General features: G+C 39.5%; 1 protein-coding gene across 1 annotated transcript in view; it reads right to left on the minus strand.

Annotated features, from left to right (window-relative positions):
- ODAD2 (outer dynein arm docking complex subunit 2) overlaps nucleotides 1–16845 on the minus strand; it is an 85467-nt gene that overhangs the window by 52098 nt on the left and 16524 nt on the right. The window contains exons 7-9 of the mRNA XM_060782468.2: nucleotides 14726–14940; nucleotides 12895–12996; nucleotides 8301–8445 (exon numbers count right to left, since the gene is read on the minus strand). Coding sequence (XP_060638451.2) covers nucleotides 8301–8445; nucleotides 12895–12996; nucleotides 14726–14940 — 462 coding nt within the window. The remainder of the gene's footprint in view (nucleotides 1–8300; nucleotides 8446–12894; nucleotides 12997–14725; nucleotides 14941–16845) is intronic.

Consider the following 16845-nt stretch of genomic DNA (forward strand, 5'->3'; position numbering starts at 1 on the left):
TCTTTTCTGAAATGATGGGAAAAACAACCACAAAGTCATCTGCCATAATACTTTTGGTCAATTTCAGGATCAGAAAACTCTAAAAAAGAGAGCCTGCCCCAAAGTTAATTTTCTGTCACTGGAGCAAAACTGGGCAAATAAAAGTGTTTCTAAATATATGGTGCATATCCCATCTAATTAAGTAGGACCCACTGAAAGGTCCTACTACCCATAAATTAATCACACATGGAGATCACTATGGTTGTGTGTCTAGGGGAGAGAAAGAATGAGAGGACATAATGTGAATATTGGCTATTTTATAGTGAGTAGAAGTTCTGCTTCAGAGGATGGTGGACTCTACTTCTTTGTACAGCGAACTGCATACAGAGGCTGGATGGCTATGTCTAGGAACTGCTTTAGTTGTGGATTCTTGGCATGAGGTTGGAATAGATGGTCCTTGTGGTTCCTTCCAACTTTGTGATTCCACGATTACATTTTCTGGCTTTAAATATATATTTCCATGCTATTTTAATTACATTTTTAATTTCTGTGGCTACTACCATAATAAATTTAATTTTACAAATCATGAACTGTTTTGAAGAGCTACCAGATATACTCAAGTATAAGTCGACCTGAATATAAGTCGACCTGAATTTATATAATATAATATAAATTTTACCAGAAAAAGCTGGGAAAACTTACTGAGTCGAGTATAAGCCAAGGGTTGGAAATGCAGCAACAACTGGTAAATTTCAAAATAAAAATATATACCAATAACATTACATGAATTGAGGCATCAGTAGGTTAAATGTTTTTGAATATTTACATAAAACTGCAATTTAAGGTAAAACTGTCCAACTCTGGTTAAACCATTATTCTAACCTTCTTCAGTGTAAATGGGCTTAAATATCCTTCCAATAATAATAAAAAGAGTAAAATAATAAATGTGATAAAAATAATAATAGAGTAAAATAATGGAAATGTAATAAAAACAGTAATAATAGAGTAAAATAATAAATGTAATATTAAGAGAGTAAAATAATAAATGTAATAATAACTATAAAATAGAGTAAAATAATAAATATAATAGAGTAAAATAATGGAAATGTAGTAATAATAATAATAGTAATAATGTAAAATAATAAATGTAATAATAATAATAATAGAGTAAAATAAATTAACCTTGACTTGAATATAAGCCGAGGGGGGCTTTTTCAGCCTTAAAAGAGGGCTGAAAAGCTCAGCTTATGCTCAAGTATATACAGTAATTATCTTTTCTTTCTACACTCCACTCTTGCCTTTTCTGTGTAGAGCAGTCCCCGTCTCCCCCCAAATTTTCAGTGGTATTTGCATGAACATTATATTGTCACATACATTTAATGGATCATGGAAAGGAAAATATTTCTTTAGTATAATCAGCCCATAACTTATTTTCCAGCTGCTATCTGTGTACCTAATTTGAACCAGTAACACTATATATTGTTGAAAAAATCCTTCCAACTCAAAAAAAGACTTTTATAATTTTGATATTTATGGGAAGGTCCTGGGGATGGAGGCTAAGCTGGCCCAGGCTCTGATATATAAAAAGCGAAGTAAATTGTAAAGTAATTTGACTTTCTACTCTATGATTATGAACCCAGCAGATAACATGTGACAAACAAATGTTTATTTTGGGAAGTGGCTGTGATGGATATATTGCCTAATTAGAAACACATCAAGAACCTAATGTCATTACAGCATGAATTTCATCGCTCTTCTCGTCCATTCAGGAATCACAATTTAACATTGGCTGGAATTCTTTTGATACAATATGTTAATGTAACTCCCAGTTAAAGAGGTTGTTGTGCTATTTAGATTAGTCTTTCTCGGCCTTTTTACCCTGAAGGAAACCTTGAAATAATTTTCTGGTCTCAGGGAAACTTTGTATTAAAAGTATTACATTAATGCAAGAATGTGTGCCTAAAAAATCGCAATCCCTCATGTTACATATAATGAATGTCCTCTTGCAGAATCCCGTTTGAGAACCCCTGGTTTAAATATTTACATCTTTAGACACATTCAAAATTCAATATGCATGCAGAAAAATTCTTTTTACAGGACCATACAATTTCCCTATTCTTCCACTGTTCAATAACATACATGCACAACTGTGCCTCCTCATCTCATAATCAAATAGTAACATCCTTAGAATGGCCCTTAGAATGGCCTAGGAGCTATCCTCCAATGGACTTCCAATTGTCTTTACATCTGTTTATATGAGTACACTGACAGAATGTCAAACAGGATCTTGTCCACTCATTGCACTTGTGATTCATAATTTGCTTTCAGCACAACCAGACACAGTGAAGACACCTGCTCTTGCACTTTGCTATTCTGCTGCTGAGTACGCATGCCCATTGTGTAACACATCCCACCACGCTAAAACAGTAGATGTGGCTCTTAATGAGACATGCCGCATTATCACAGGATGTCTACGCCCCATACCACTGGAGAAATTATGCTGTTTAGCTGGTATTGCACCACCTGACATGTGGTGGAAAGTAGCAGCCAATAATCAAAGGACCACGACATTGACATTTCCGGCCCATCCCCTGTTCGGATATCAGCCAGGACCCCAATGCCTTAAATCAAGAAATAGCTTTCTAAGATCTACAGAATCATAGAATCATAGACGAGGGACGAGGGATAGGGCCTTCTCGGTGGTGGTCCCCCGGCTGTGGAACACCCTCCCTGTAGACATCAGACAGGCGCCCTCCCTTATGACATTCCGCAAGAGCCTAAAGACATGGTTATTTGAGAAGGCGTTTGACTAAGTGCTACAACAATTGGCAATGATGATTGGAACAGAATATGGATAACGAGATTGGTTTATGATTCTACGATGAGACGGCGCGGATGATTTAGTGTAATTGTATTATTGATAGTCATGTTGATATTTTGTTGTGATATTCCCTTATTGTAAACTGTTTTTATATGTTGTACACCGCCGTGAGTCGCCCTAGGGCTGAGAACGGCGGTCAACAAATGCAGTAAATAAATAAATAAATAAATAAATAGAGTTGGAAGAGACCTCATGGTCCATCCAGTCCAACCTCCTGTCCAGAAGTAGGAAAACTGCATTCAAATCACCCCTGACAGACGGCCATACAGCCTCTGTTTAAAAGCTTCTAAAGAAGGAGCCTCCACCACACTCCGGGGCAGAGAGTTCCACTGCTGAACAGCTCTCACAGTCAGGAAGTTCTTCCTCATGTTTACATGGAATCTCCTTTCTTGTAGTTTGAAGCCATTGTTCCGCGTCCTAGTCTCCAGGGAAGCAGAAAACAAGCTTGCTCCCTCCTCCCTGTGGCTTCCTCTCACATATTTATACATAGCTATCATATCTCCACTCAGACTTCTCTTCTTCAGGCTAAACATGCCCAGCTCCATTCTTTCAGAGATACCTGAAAGAATGCCTCAACAAGTGAGAGTCCAAAAGTGGCAGGCTAAAACCTGGAATCTCAAGCCATGGCTGATACCGGATGACAGACTCCCCCCTGGGCACACAGAAGACTGGGCGACTTGGAAGGCACTGAACAGACTGCACTCTGGCATCACAAGATGCAGAGCCAACCTTAAGAAATGGGGCCACAAAGTGTAGTCCATGACATGCGAGTGTGGAGAAGATCAAATCACAGACTACCTATTACAATGCAGTCTGAGCCCTGCCACATGCACAATGGAGGACCTTCTTATTGCAGCACCAGAGGCACTCCAAGTGGCCAGCTACTGGTCAAAACTTATCTGTTCTTAAGGTGAAAAGCACACGTCTGTGTTTTAGATGGATTAGGAATCATAGTATATAGTACATGGGGTACTTGAAAACATTTTGCCCATGGCTTTAAGTTGAAGACTGGGTGACTTGGCACTGAACAGACTGCGCTCTAGCACCATGAGATGCAGAACCAATCTTAAGAAATGGGACCACAAAGTGGAGTCCACGACATGCAAGTGTGAAGAGCAAACCACAGACCACCTATTACAATGCAGCTGATCCCTGCCACATGCACAATGGAGGACCTTCTTGCAGCAACACCAGAGGCACTCCAAGTGGCCAGCTACTGGTCAAAGGAAATTTAGTATAATTCCAAGTTTTATAAACTTTGTGTCCTTTAAATACATGACAACTGTACCCTTGGTTCACTTCTGATATAATAAATAAAGCAGCATTTTTGCTTTCTACCTTCAAATAGCAATGCTCCCTAATTTCTGATCTTCTTGGAATATTGATATGGAGCAGTTTATAGTCTATATATTTATTAAAATTGTATTTCTTGTTTCTCCTAGTCTTTCAGAACAGAGAAACAATAGAAACTTCTTCATATTTATATACTTGAGGCTGCTCTATTCTAGGTAAAGCCTGCATGTGTGTGTTTATGGAAAATAGTGTGTATGCACTATGTGAGAAGAGCTCATGAAAGACCTGGAGGAATAGGAAATTATGTTCCATCAACCCTTTTAGATTAATTTTCTAATTCTTGTGTAAAGCAGTGGCCAAGAAATGTTTCGGAGTAAGCTTTTTCCAGTCCCTGACTTTAAGAAGGTGCACAAGAATACAGAGTTCCATTGTACACTGTCTTAAACCATTGGGTCCATCCGGAATCATATTTTCAAAACTGACTGGCATTGGGTCTCCAAGGCTTCTGGAAAGGGTTTTTTCCTGAAACACGGGGGGCTGAGCTTTGGCATTCAAAGCAACGTGGTTTATTATGAACCTATAGCTGTTCCTAGGGAGTAAACCAATGGGCCAATTCCTCAGTGATAATCTAGAAACAGAGGACAGGGTTCTGGTGTCCAGGGTTTCCTCATCGTCTCTCATCATCTTTTTGTATTCCAATATATCCTCAACCGATGTGTTCTGGGCCCATGACACTGCATACCAACACTATTTTGTCAATAAACAAACCCATATGGTTACATTAAAAACGGTCACCCAGGGAGGAGGCTGCTTGTGTGAATACAGGCCAACTGAGAAGTACCATAACATAGAATCATAGAGTTGGAAGATACCTTGTGGGTCATCCAGTCCAACCCCTGCCAAAAAGGAGAAAAACTGCATTCAAAGCACCCCTGACAGATGGCCATAATGTAAACAATACTCCAGAATTGACAAGCACATCACAATAATAGTGCTCCATATAGAAAAACAGCATAATAACAGTACCCTGTGTGTGTTATCAGAAAATGTTTTAATCACAGCCTAATACTAGTTTATATTTTGTTATATGCTTGTCATATTCTTGCAGAAGGTTTCTGGTATTAATTACGTATGTCTTATCTGTACAGACCAAGTCTACTGCTCCTTCTACTCTTCCAGACAAACAATAGGAGATAATGTGCCATACTATTTAATAGAAATTCCTCTTTGGCATTTCCATATAGGCAATTCACAGATAATATACTGAAATAAATCATTTTTTCCAGAAAGCATAATTCATTCTTTTGGTTTTTGTAACAACAGCTACAAAATTGATACAGTGTGTAACATATTTGCTTTTACCGAAATATATATTATTTTTACTCTTGTTGAGATTAAAATATTAACCAAGTGATATTACACTGTGTATTTCCAGATTTGCTTTCATTTTCAGAGGTACAAACAAATGCAGTTCCATGAGGTTGATTCTTTCCACCTGACATTGTAACTCGGGTATATGGGCCCCAACTCTATGGAAATTTTCTCAAATTTGGCATGGAAGAGCCATGCCAAATTTGAGAAAATTGGTAATATTTGATGATCTGCAGGCAAGTGATTAAATCTTAAGCCTTGTTTGAAAATTTTCAACTGTAAAACAAGGATAGGTGCAGACTGTTGCACCCCAGGCCTGAGAACACCTATGACCATAGCATCACATAAGAGTCCAGAATACAAGCAAACAGTTTATTGTAAAAACACATTAAAAGTATTGGAAAAAAATCATCCAACAGGAATCCAAATGGATTTAACAGATTCAAAGTTAATACTGTCCAGGAATAGCCCAAAGTCACCATAACAGCTTAAGTACAGAAGCAAAAGGTATACTTAGTAAAACATCAGCACGAATATATATATATAAAAGGACATAGAAAACTTCCAGGATACTTAAATCCAAAACCAAGGCTTGACTTGAAACAAGAACCAGAGAACTCAGACCTAGATTCGCACTCGAACATTACATTGACTGAACTAACCCTTAGATATACAATTTGCTATTTAATAGGCACCCATGAAGTCATGCCTTTTCCCATGAATTTTATCCCCCACTTTCCCATGTAATCGCTCTGACAGGTGCTGTCTATTTTCTGCTCTGAACTGTAAATGGGAGACTTTTGTTTCCCATGAGAGCCTTCTGTATCACTTAGGTCTTTGCTTGACTCCTTATCTAATGTTCTAGCTTCTGGCTCCTCTGACTGACCTTGAAGCCCTGCACTTTTAGAGTCAGGTCTTTCACAAAGAGAAGCATAATTCCACTGGCTAATATCATCATCACTTCAAGCCTCAGAAAATCCCACAGGCAATCCCACAATCCTCTCTAAATCATCAGTGAACCCATCAGCCTCAAGAGTCTCAGATGGAAAACATGCCTGTTGATCCCATCTTAATGAAAATGTCTGGATAGGAATCAAGGACCCCTATTGATTGCATTATTTTAAAGGAACAGTAGCAGAAATGGACAGTAAAGACAAGTGATACCCCATAACACTTTTTCTTCCTTTTTTTTGTTAAAACGAAAAACACACTATATAAATCAGCATTCCCCAAACTAGATGCCTTTGTAACTCTCAGATTTGTCAGATCTGGATGGGATCCAATTTGTAGAGCTTGATATACATTTTCCTATTAGGATTTCAATCATCGCCTCATTCCAGAATCCTACGATTCTAAACAAAAACGTTTCAAAAATCCATAACTTTTTGCCTCAGCAAACAAAACCCACAGCCATTGTTATTGTATGTGTTTAAAATGTAATGGATATTAGTTTATCATTCTTATTTTGGCATGCTCCAATCATAATTAAATTTTAAACTGGGAGTAACTGTCATTCATCCTGTTGTGACATACACTCAGATCTTCCACCACAATTTGATTAAAAACAGGTTTTGAAACTACGTACATCTTCCAGCGATATTAGAAGTACACCACATTTACAGTGCAATCCTAACTATGTTTACTCAGAAGTAAATCCCACCACAGCCTTAAATTGCTATACACCCAGTGGCTGTTCATTTAAAAAGGGGAGGGGGCATCATTTCTGGATAAACTGTGCAAGATATAAACTGACACGTATTATAAATAAACCCAAGTCTAGTCACACTAATTTGGAACTAATCTTTTGAACAAGAAACCATTTTAATCAAAATTCCTCCTGTTTTGGTGGCTGGAGGGTTTTGTGTTTTGTTTTGCTATAAAACTAAATAATTTCAGCACAGGGGAGAAAAGGCATCCAAAATTATTTCAGAAGGATAAATTGTAACTGGGTCTCACAATTTTGTTTTTTCTCTGATGTTTCATTTCTGCACAAAACTTTGTATAACCTCAGATTGCTGTTTGCCAACATGGTATAATTTGCCAACTAACTTTCCAGCAAACAGTTATCTGATTCTTAGTAAGCGTACAATACTTTTATTCGTCTGTTTTCTTAGCATAGACAATGCATAGCTCACTGGGCAAAAGGCCAAAGCTCCATGTTAAACTTCAAAAGAAAATGCTGCTGCTTCCTAAATACTCATTAGTGCATCAAACAACTCTAGCTTCGCTTATTTGCATTTTCAGTGGTTCAGATCAGAGATCTAAACTTCTCTCAGTCTGGTTGAGATCTTATTCCAAAAGGCATAAAGCCCTATTTTTCACTCACCCTATAAAGCAAGGGTTGGAATTGTGCAGCTCATTAAGCTCCACGGGGGTTTCCTAGCGTCCCCAAGCCTTTGCCATTGAAATAATATATATCTAAAAATGGACAGTTGTGCCCCAAGAAGGCACCATTGGAGACTCATGCTTTCTGAAGCCATGAAACAGCCTTCCAGTGGAGGAGAGACTGATGGAGGTCCCAGTGAGTGGGAAATAGGTATGGGGTAGTCCACTAATGTTTTGGCACTTTGAGTAAGTCTTTTAAAATTTGGACTAAAACCTGGATCAAGGTTAGGGTCAGGGCTCCTCCAGTCGCCACTAAAAGTTTAGTTTGCAAAAAAAAAAATGAAATGCGAATTAATTTAAAAGTAAGAGACAAAAGAGAGTCAGTAATTAAGTATTATAAACTAATTAAAGAAAATAATGGTGTTCTTTTAAAAAGTAAAAAAATGTTTACCTTTATATATTTCACTAATTTTTGAATTTGCCAGTATTCTGAAGGCAAATCTGTATTAATTTCCTGGTGGCGATCAGGTTGTTCTTCATCTTCTTCACTTTCTGAAGAACTTTCAACTTCATCTTCCGGCTTTAATGAAGATTTCCTAAATAAACATACATTAAAATTACATCTATCTAGAAATGATTAAGGCAAGTGACAAAAATGGGTTGAATGAAAGAGCAGGTGAGAGAGATCACCCGGGACTTTGGGGTTGGGTATCACAAGTATATTGAAAATGCCAAGCTCAATCTCTTTTTTGCAATGCCAAAGAGAGTCCTCGAAAGTGTCTATCTTCCTTCACCCAACCTTCCTTATGGTTCAGCTCTCACATCCTCAACTAGCTACTCATTAAGTACTGGAAACTTGATGACACAAAGACATGAGCACAGGCCTGTAGCGAGGGGGGGGGGGGGTTAGGGGTTCAACCCCCCCCAAAAAAGTTTCAGATTTAAAAAAAACTGGTTTACTCATGAATTTTAATTGGTTAACCAAATCCCCATGCTAAGTCTATGAGATGCAAAAAATTAAGAGTCCCTCCAGAACTGCAAACACTATCTCAAGCAAATATTGACAATTTATTCACACTGTCATTACTTGCAGCAATAGCCAATGTAGTGAAGCAACCAAGTTGGAGGAGGAGGGTGTTGAATGCTCTCATTAAGGAGGCCAGACTTGGTGGAGGTGGTTGACAGGGTTGGAGCTGCAAGCTATTGAAGGCTGCTCTGCCTCCTACTGTGCGCTTCAGCGTGAGCTAGGAGGCAGGTTTCAACCTCACCCCCCACCCCGTGAAATTTTCAACCCCCCCCCCCAAAAATGTCAACCCCTCCCGAATTTTTTTTCTGGCTACGGCCCTGCATGTGCAGTCCAGGGATGACACCTAATAGAAACAACAATATTAAAACATCAGACAGCATAGCTGCAACATGCAACTTCAATTCCCACTTGCATGTTGAAACAACTTGGATATTTCACACTTGAACAAGGTATAAATGCAATGAAAAAGCACACTCTACCAGGCAGTACTGGTGTGCATTTCAACACAGTTAAGTAGAAATCTTACATAAGTAATGCTGACTTATTCTTAAGAAATACAAATAGGAGTCTCCAAGTTTTCTAGGTTTTGACGTCTCAGGTAGATGAGGTTCTAATTTTAATTGAGCTGTGGGGAGGGGAATGGGGAGGCTAACCTTTCTTTATTCTATAGACAAAGAAGATTTCCCTAAGCATACGTTCTTTCAGATTGGCAAAAGATAAAGGGATAAAGTACCCCTCCCCAAAATGTGGGAAAGCAGCCGTGCGGGAGAGCAATTTCCAGTGAGCAAACTGATTACAGTAAAATGGCAAAACACCCTTCCCAATATATTGCTCCAAGTAAATCAAAGCCAAGAGAAGCAATGTTAAAATTATGGAAAGATGTTCCAAATTTCTTCCATATCCTATCTACTTTTGCCTAGTCACTGAGCTAATTTTAGCAGTTTTAATAATAAAACTGGCATTGGAAATATTGTACACATTTCTCCATGAAGGCCATATCCATTCTATATTCAAGTTAGCAAGGTTCTCTAAATAACTAAATTATATTTATTATATAATATATAAATTATATTAAGCTACATAACCCAGTGAAGCATTTGCTCGGTTCTTTGCGGACAAAGTCGCTTTGATCCGTTCTGACCTGGACACCATGTTAACGGCAGTCTCAGAGGATGTAACACGAGCATCTGCTTATCCGATTTTGTTGGATTCATTTCAATTGGTGAAACCTGAGGATGTGGACAAGATACTTGGAGGAATGAGGGCAACCACATGCATCCTAGACCCCTGCCCATCCTGGCTTCTAAAGGAGGCCAGAGGGGGATTGGCCGAGTGGGTGATTGTGGTGGTTAATGCCTCCCTTCGGGAAGGCAAAATTCCAGCCAGCTTAAAACAAGCTGTGATAAAACCGCTGTTGAAAAAACCATCACTGGATCCCACTCAATTCGTCAACTATCGGCCTGTTTCCAATCTTCCCTTTTTGAGCAAAGTCCTGGAACATGTGGTGGCCTCACAACTCCAGGTATTCTTGGTAGACACTGATTATCTAGATCCGGCACAGTCTGGTTTCAGGCCGGGACATGGTACCGAGACAGCCTTGGTCGCCTTAGTGGATGATCTGCGCAGGGAGCTAGACAGGGGGAGTGTGTCCCTGTTAGTTCTGCTGGACCTCTCAGCGGCCTTCGATACCATCGACCACGGTATCCTTCTGAGACGCCTCGCGGAAATGGGCCTTGGTGGCACTGTTTTGCAGTGGCTCAGGTCCTTCCTAGAGGATCGTACTCAGAAGGTGTTGCTGGGGGACAACTGCTCTACCCCACAACCATTGTCTTGTGGGGTCCCGCAGGGTTCAATATTGTCCCCCATGTTATTTAACATCTACATGAAGCCGTTGGGAGAGATCATCCGGAGTTTCGGGGTGCAGTGTTATCTGTACGCAGATGACGTCCAACTCTGTCACTCCTTCCCACCTACTACTAAGGAGGCTGTTCAGGTCCTGAACCGTTACTTGGCCGCTGTGTCGGACTGGATGAGGGCTAACAAATTGAAATTGAATCCAGATAAGACAGAGGCACTCCTGGTCAGTCGTAAGGCCGAACAGGGTATAGGGTTACAGCCTGTGTTAGACGGGGTTACACTCCCCCTGAAGACGCAGGTTGGGTGTGATCCTGGACTCCTCGCTAAGCTTGGAACCCCAAGTTTTGGCAGTGTCCAGGGGAGCATTTGCACAACTCAAACTTGTGCGCCAGTTGTGCCCGTACCTTGGGAAGTCGGATTTGGCCACGGTAGTCCACGCTCTGGTTACATCCCAACGCGCTCTATGTGGGGTTGCCCTTGAAGACTGGCCGGAAGCTTCAGATGGTCCAGCGCTCGGCGGCCAGGTTACTAACGGGAGCGGCACTCAGGGAGCACACCACTCCTCTGCTGAGCCAACTCCACTGGCTGCCAATTCACTACCGGGCACAATTCAAGGTGCTGGCTTTAGCCTATAAAGCCCTAAACGGTTCTGGTCCTGCTTACCTCTCCGAACGCATCTCCACCTATGAACCGACGAGGATGTTAAGATCGTCCGGGGAGGCCCTGCTCTCGGTCCCGCCTGCGTCGCAGGTGCGGCTGGCGGGGACGAGAGACAGGGCCTTCTCGGTGGTGGCCCCTCGGCTATGGAATGCCCTACCCGTAGACATCAGGCAGGCCCCTTCGTTGCTGGAGTTCCGGAGGAGGGTCAAGACGTGGCTCTATGAACAGGCATTCGGTCAACAAGGCAACTGAACTCATGAAGACGGCATAAATGAACAAAGGAATGGTAGAAGGATTATGAGAACGGAATCTGATTTTACTGAGGCGTTGATGACCACGCTGTTTGTCTTGTATTGTCTGTCGTGTATGTTGTGTTTTTAACTAACTGTGGTTGTTATATAAATTGTATTGTAAACCGCATTGAGTCGCCGATTTAGGCTGAAAAATGCGGTATAAAAATAAAGCAAATAAATAAATAAATAATAAATAATTGATGTCTTCTCACATGAGGCAGGTTTTAGGGAGTGTAAAGTCATGTATTGAGACAAAGGCAGTACAATCACAAAAGGATGTGACAAAACTTTTTTTTCGTGTCAGAAGCGGCTTGAGAAACCGCAAGTTGTTTCTGGTGTGAGAGAATTGGCCATCCGCAAGGATGTTGCCCAAGGGATGCCTGGAGGCTTTTCTCATGTCCCTGCATGGGAAGCTGGAGCTGACAGATGGGAGCTCACCCCATCTTGCAGATTTGAACCACCGACCTTCATGTCAGCAGTTCAGCCAGTACAAGGGTTTAACTCATTGTGCCATCGCGGCTCCTGTGACAGAATATGAAAATTGTTTAGAATGAATATATTTAATTGTGTTTCAGATTATAATACCAATTTAGTTCTGCAAAATAAAAGAAATGGGAAAAGAGAGAATAAAAAAATACAAAGGCTCTCCTGAAAGCAGTTTTTAAATTTCAAGAGCAAAGTCTTCCAAACACAAGATCTGTCCCTGTCCCTTGCTTAGGAAATCAAAACTAAGGAAATGTCTACTAAAAGCCAAGTTACTTGCACAATAAGCCAAGAAATCATCTTCTCTCAAACAATGATTGGAAAAATGGTAGCAGATGCAAGGATGAGATAATCCAACAGGTTTACATTTTCAGCCTGGGAGTTCTATCTTCGGTCATGCACAGGAGTGGGAATAACTGGTGAATTTTCCATTTCAAAACCTACTGAGTAAAATTCCCAGTTGAGAACAATAGTCATTTGACAACGATCTGCTCCAACCTCACCATGTCCTCCAGATGTGTTAACTACAAGTCCCATCCTGCAGACAATATGGCCAAGGAGCATACTAGCAGGTGCTGATAAGAGCTTTAGTAAAATCACACAGGAGTATTCTGTTGTGGGAGTTCACTTTCCTCATATGAGATGGCTCTACTGTTTGCTAAGCATTTTAGTTAAAATACTGTTTGCACTGAAAAACTGGGAGTCGGAGAAATCTTTATATATACCCTTTAACTGAGCCACCGGGTGTTGCAGCGGATTTTCTCTTGCCATCAGGAGGAGCAGGTTTGCTTTCCTTTTCTTCCCTTTCTTTCTTTGCTGCCTTCTCCCTAGAAAAAATAATTAGTTTTGTTGTTTGAAATTAACTGTTACTGTGCATACATCATAATATGTGCACAATCTATTAAAATTAATCATGGCAATGAGATATTCATTAATGGCACATTATGCTGAAAGGTTGAAAATAATATTGGCTGAGATCCCATGTCCCAATCTATGTTGTTTAGCTTTACATATACTTAACTATTTTTAACATATGTATATCTACAAAACCACAATCTCCTGATGCATATCAGGAATGCCCAATATCATAGGGACATAGTGTTGCACCCCAGGCCTGGAAACACCTATGACCACAGCACCACACAAGAGTCCAGAGTATAAACAAATAGTGCATAAAAGCACATAAAATATATGAAAATCAGAAATAAAGAAAGAAGATGGATAATCCAAAAAAGGGTTAGCAATAGGTGATAATCAAACAGTAATCTAAATGTCTTAACACATGCTAACATAGTCCAGGAATTGCCAAAAAAATCACAAGTACAGCATAAGTCCACAAGCAAAAGGTATACTCAGTAAAACTTGAGCAGGAATACAAAAACAAGAACATAGAAAACTTCCAGGATTCTTAAATCCAAAACCAAGGCTTGACTTGAAACAAGAACCAGAGAACTTAGACCTAGCTTCTGACTCAATTGCTACGTTGCCTGAACTAAGTGCACTCCCAACAGATGGCCATCCAGCTTCTGTTTAAAAACCTCCAGAGAAATCTTCCACCACAATCTCTGGCAGCATATTTCATTGCTGAACACTTCATGCTATCATGAACATTTTTTCCCCTAAGAAACATGGATAAACAACTTGCTAATTAATAGGCACCCATGAAGTCATTTTTCTCCCCGTGAATTTTATCCCCAACTATCCCATGTAATCGCTCTGACCGGCGCTACCTATTTTCTCCTCTAATCTGTAAGCAATGACTTTTGTTGACCTCCATGGCTCCAGGTGTTTTTCCCTGGTAGTCTTCTATATCACTTAGTTCTTCATCAGGCTCCTTATCTAATGTTGTAGTTTCTGGCTCCTCTGACTGATCTTGAAGCCCTGCACTTTCTGAGTCAGGTTTTTCCCTGAGAAAATCATCATTTCCCTGACCTGAATCTTCATCACTTTGTGTCCCAGGAAATCCCACAGTCCTCTCTAAATCATCATTGAACGTATCAGTCTCAAGCTCAAGTTGTACTACAACACATAGAATCAAAGATGTGAAGGATACCACAAGGGCCATCCAGTCCAATCTCCTTCCTGATATAACGACTCCAAAGTAGTTCTAGGTCCATTTCCGGTTTTTAAACACTGATTTTTAAAAAATATTAAACAGCATTCAGTGCCATGCACTTATTTACAAGCGGAATCAATATTCTTGGAAACTCACCTTGATGAAGGGCAGAAAAAGGTAAGCCTAAGACACATGAAGGGATCAAGAGCAATCACAAGGGTTTACATTAGGTCCACAACGACACTTGCCCACTGTTTCTTAAATTGTGCTTTTAAAACACATAATCCAACTGTTTGTCCCAACTAGAGTAGTACACGAACTCAATCAATTGCTAAATGATAAGTGAACACTTAGGTAAATCCCAAGGATTAAGTAACTATGCTTTAACTGGGAATAGGAATATGAATTTCATTTTTTTAAGTAGCAAAACAACAATAGTTTCTTAAAACTGTTAAGGTCAATTAGTATTATCTGTCAAAAAACCCAAAAGAATCACATACTCTCGGGATCCCGGCATAGTTTTCCACTTAAGAGACGGTTCTAATTTCTTGCTTTCCGTAGACTTGATTTTTGCAAGAGGGCTCTTAGGCTTCTCCATCACATTCTTTTCTCCATAGTCGTATAACTTTTGGGTTTGGCCATACTCTTCTGCCTCAACTGCTTCCATATGTCGATAATATTTTTCACGCTTTGGTTCATCAAAAAAAGTATATTTCTAATAAAAGATGAAAATGTTTGAGAAAATTACACTTCCACATGAATAAAACACACAGAGAAATTAGTAAGCTAGAGGAAATCTAGACAGATTGGTTTTGTACTTCTTTAGTTGGTATACAAAAAACATCCAACATTCCTCTAGTTCAGAAAAGACAACTCTGTATTCATTAGTAAATGGATGACATTTTTGTTAAATTTTAGAATTCTTTGAAACATAGAGATGGAAGGCACCACAGGGCTATCCAATCCAAGCCCCTGCCATGCAGGTACACACAATCAAAGCACTCCCAACAGATGGCCATCCAGCTTCTGTTTAAAAACCTCCAGAGAAATCTTCCACCACAACCTTTGGCAGCATATTTCATTGCTGAACACTTCATGTTATCATGAACATTTTTTCCCCTAAGAAACATGGTTATTAGCTAAGCTTCCTGTTGAAAATATTAAGCTAGCTCAGGCATGGGCAAACTTCAGCCCTTCAGGTATTTTGGACTTTGAATTCCACAATTTGTAACAGGCGCCTGGTAGGCATAGTGGAAGTTGAAGTCCAAAACACCTGGAGGGCCAAAGTTTGCCCATGCCTGACTACTAACAATAGCTTATCACAATGTTTATTTATCTAATTCAGTGATAGAAAACTCACAGTTCTCATAGCTAAGGTCTAGCTGATCTGACACGTGACCAGTTGAAGCTGTGCTAAATCCAAATCCCTTTCAGACTAGTGATGTTTGCTGTTGTCCAGGATCACTCTTGCCGGTGCCCAACTCTGTGTCAGCAATATAACTGTGCCATTGGCTAGATGATATTATTATTATTATTATTATTATTATTATTATTATTATTATTATTTATGTTTATTTATATCCCACTTTTTCCACATCTATTTAATTACTTACCTTTTTGGCTAGTTACTATAAATTGATATTGATGTGTTTGTTTACTGTTTTCATTTGGTTTGGTTTGTCTCTATTGCTTATTATGGCACTGAATGTTTGCCATCTTTTGTTGGAAACTGCCCTAAGTCCCTTCGGGGAGATAGCACAGGTTATAAATAAAGTTTTTAAAATTATAATTATTATAATTATTATAAGGAGACTCAAAGTGGCTAATATTAAAAACATTACAATTTAAAATATGCAAATATACAATATTACAACAGTATTAAACATTATTCGTCTTAAAACAATATAGCCTGACATAACTTTATTCCTCCCTTATTTCCACCTCCTTTTCAGCTTTTCTTACAGTAGGAAATACTGATAGTAGATTGCTATATCTGAAGGCAACTGGTATAATAGTGTTCTTCTAGCAGAAACAAGCATCTACCTAGTTCTGTTTTGTGTGTAGCAGGCATGGGCAAATTTTGGCCTCCAGGTCTTTTGGACTTCCACAATTCCTAACAGCTTACTGGTTCTTAGGAATTGTGGAAGTTGAAGTCCAAAACACCTGGAGGGTCAAAGTTTGCCCATGCCTGGTATATAGCCTTCTTCTGAATCCTCAATCCACATAAGCAGATCATTTTTTGGTTGGGACTGCATTGCCAACAAGCACTTAAGAACAGAACAGTCGTGATGGTATCGGTATGGGCAGAGAGAATTTTGGACAGTGTATCTGCAGCTCACACAAGTACATTTTCAAACCGCATTTTGAAAGTAGGTTAAGTTCTTGGCTTCTTCTGAATGTGACAACCACAGATATTAATGGGAAACAAGGGTTTGCTAACTAATTTTGGTATGAAGTTTCAGTTATACTTTCTTATTATGCCCTGGTATGCACTAAAATATTTTTGATACATATTTCCTAACCTTTTTAAAATGCCAACTAAATTTGGTTTCATTCTGTAGTTCCAATGTTCTTTCGTTTGAACATGGTATTGTCTGTAGCTACACAGTGTTTAGATTTA

Source organism: Anolis sagrei, chromosome 6 (genome assembly GCF_037176765.1).
Source record: "Anolis sagrei isolate rAnoSag1 chromosome 6, rAnoSag1.mat, whole genome shotgun sequence".
Classification (NCBI taxonomy): domain Eukaryota; kingdom Metazoa; phylum Chordata; class Lepidosauria; order Squamata; family Dactyloidae; genus Anolis; species Anolis sagrei.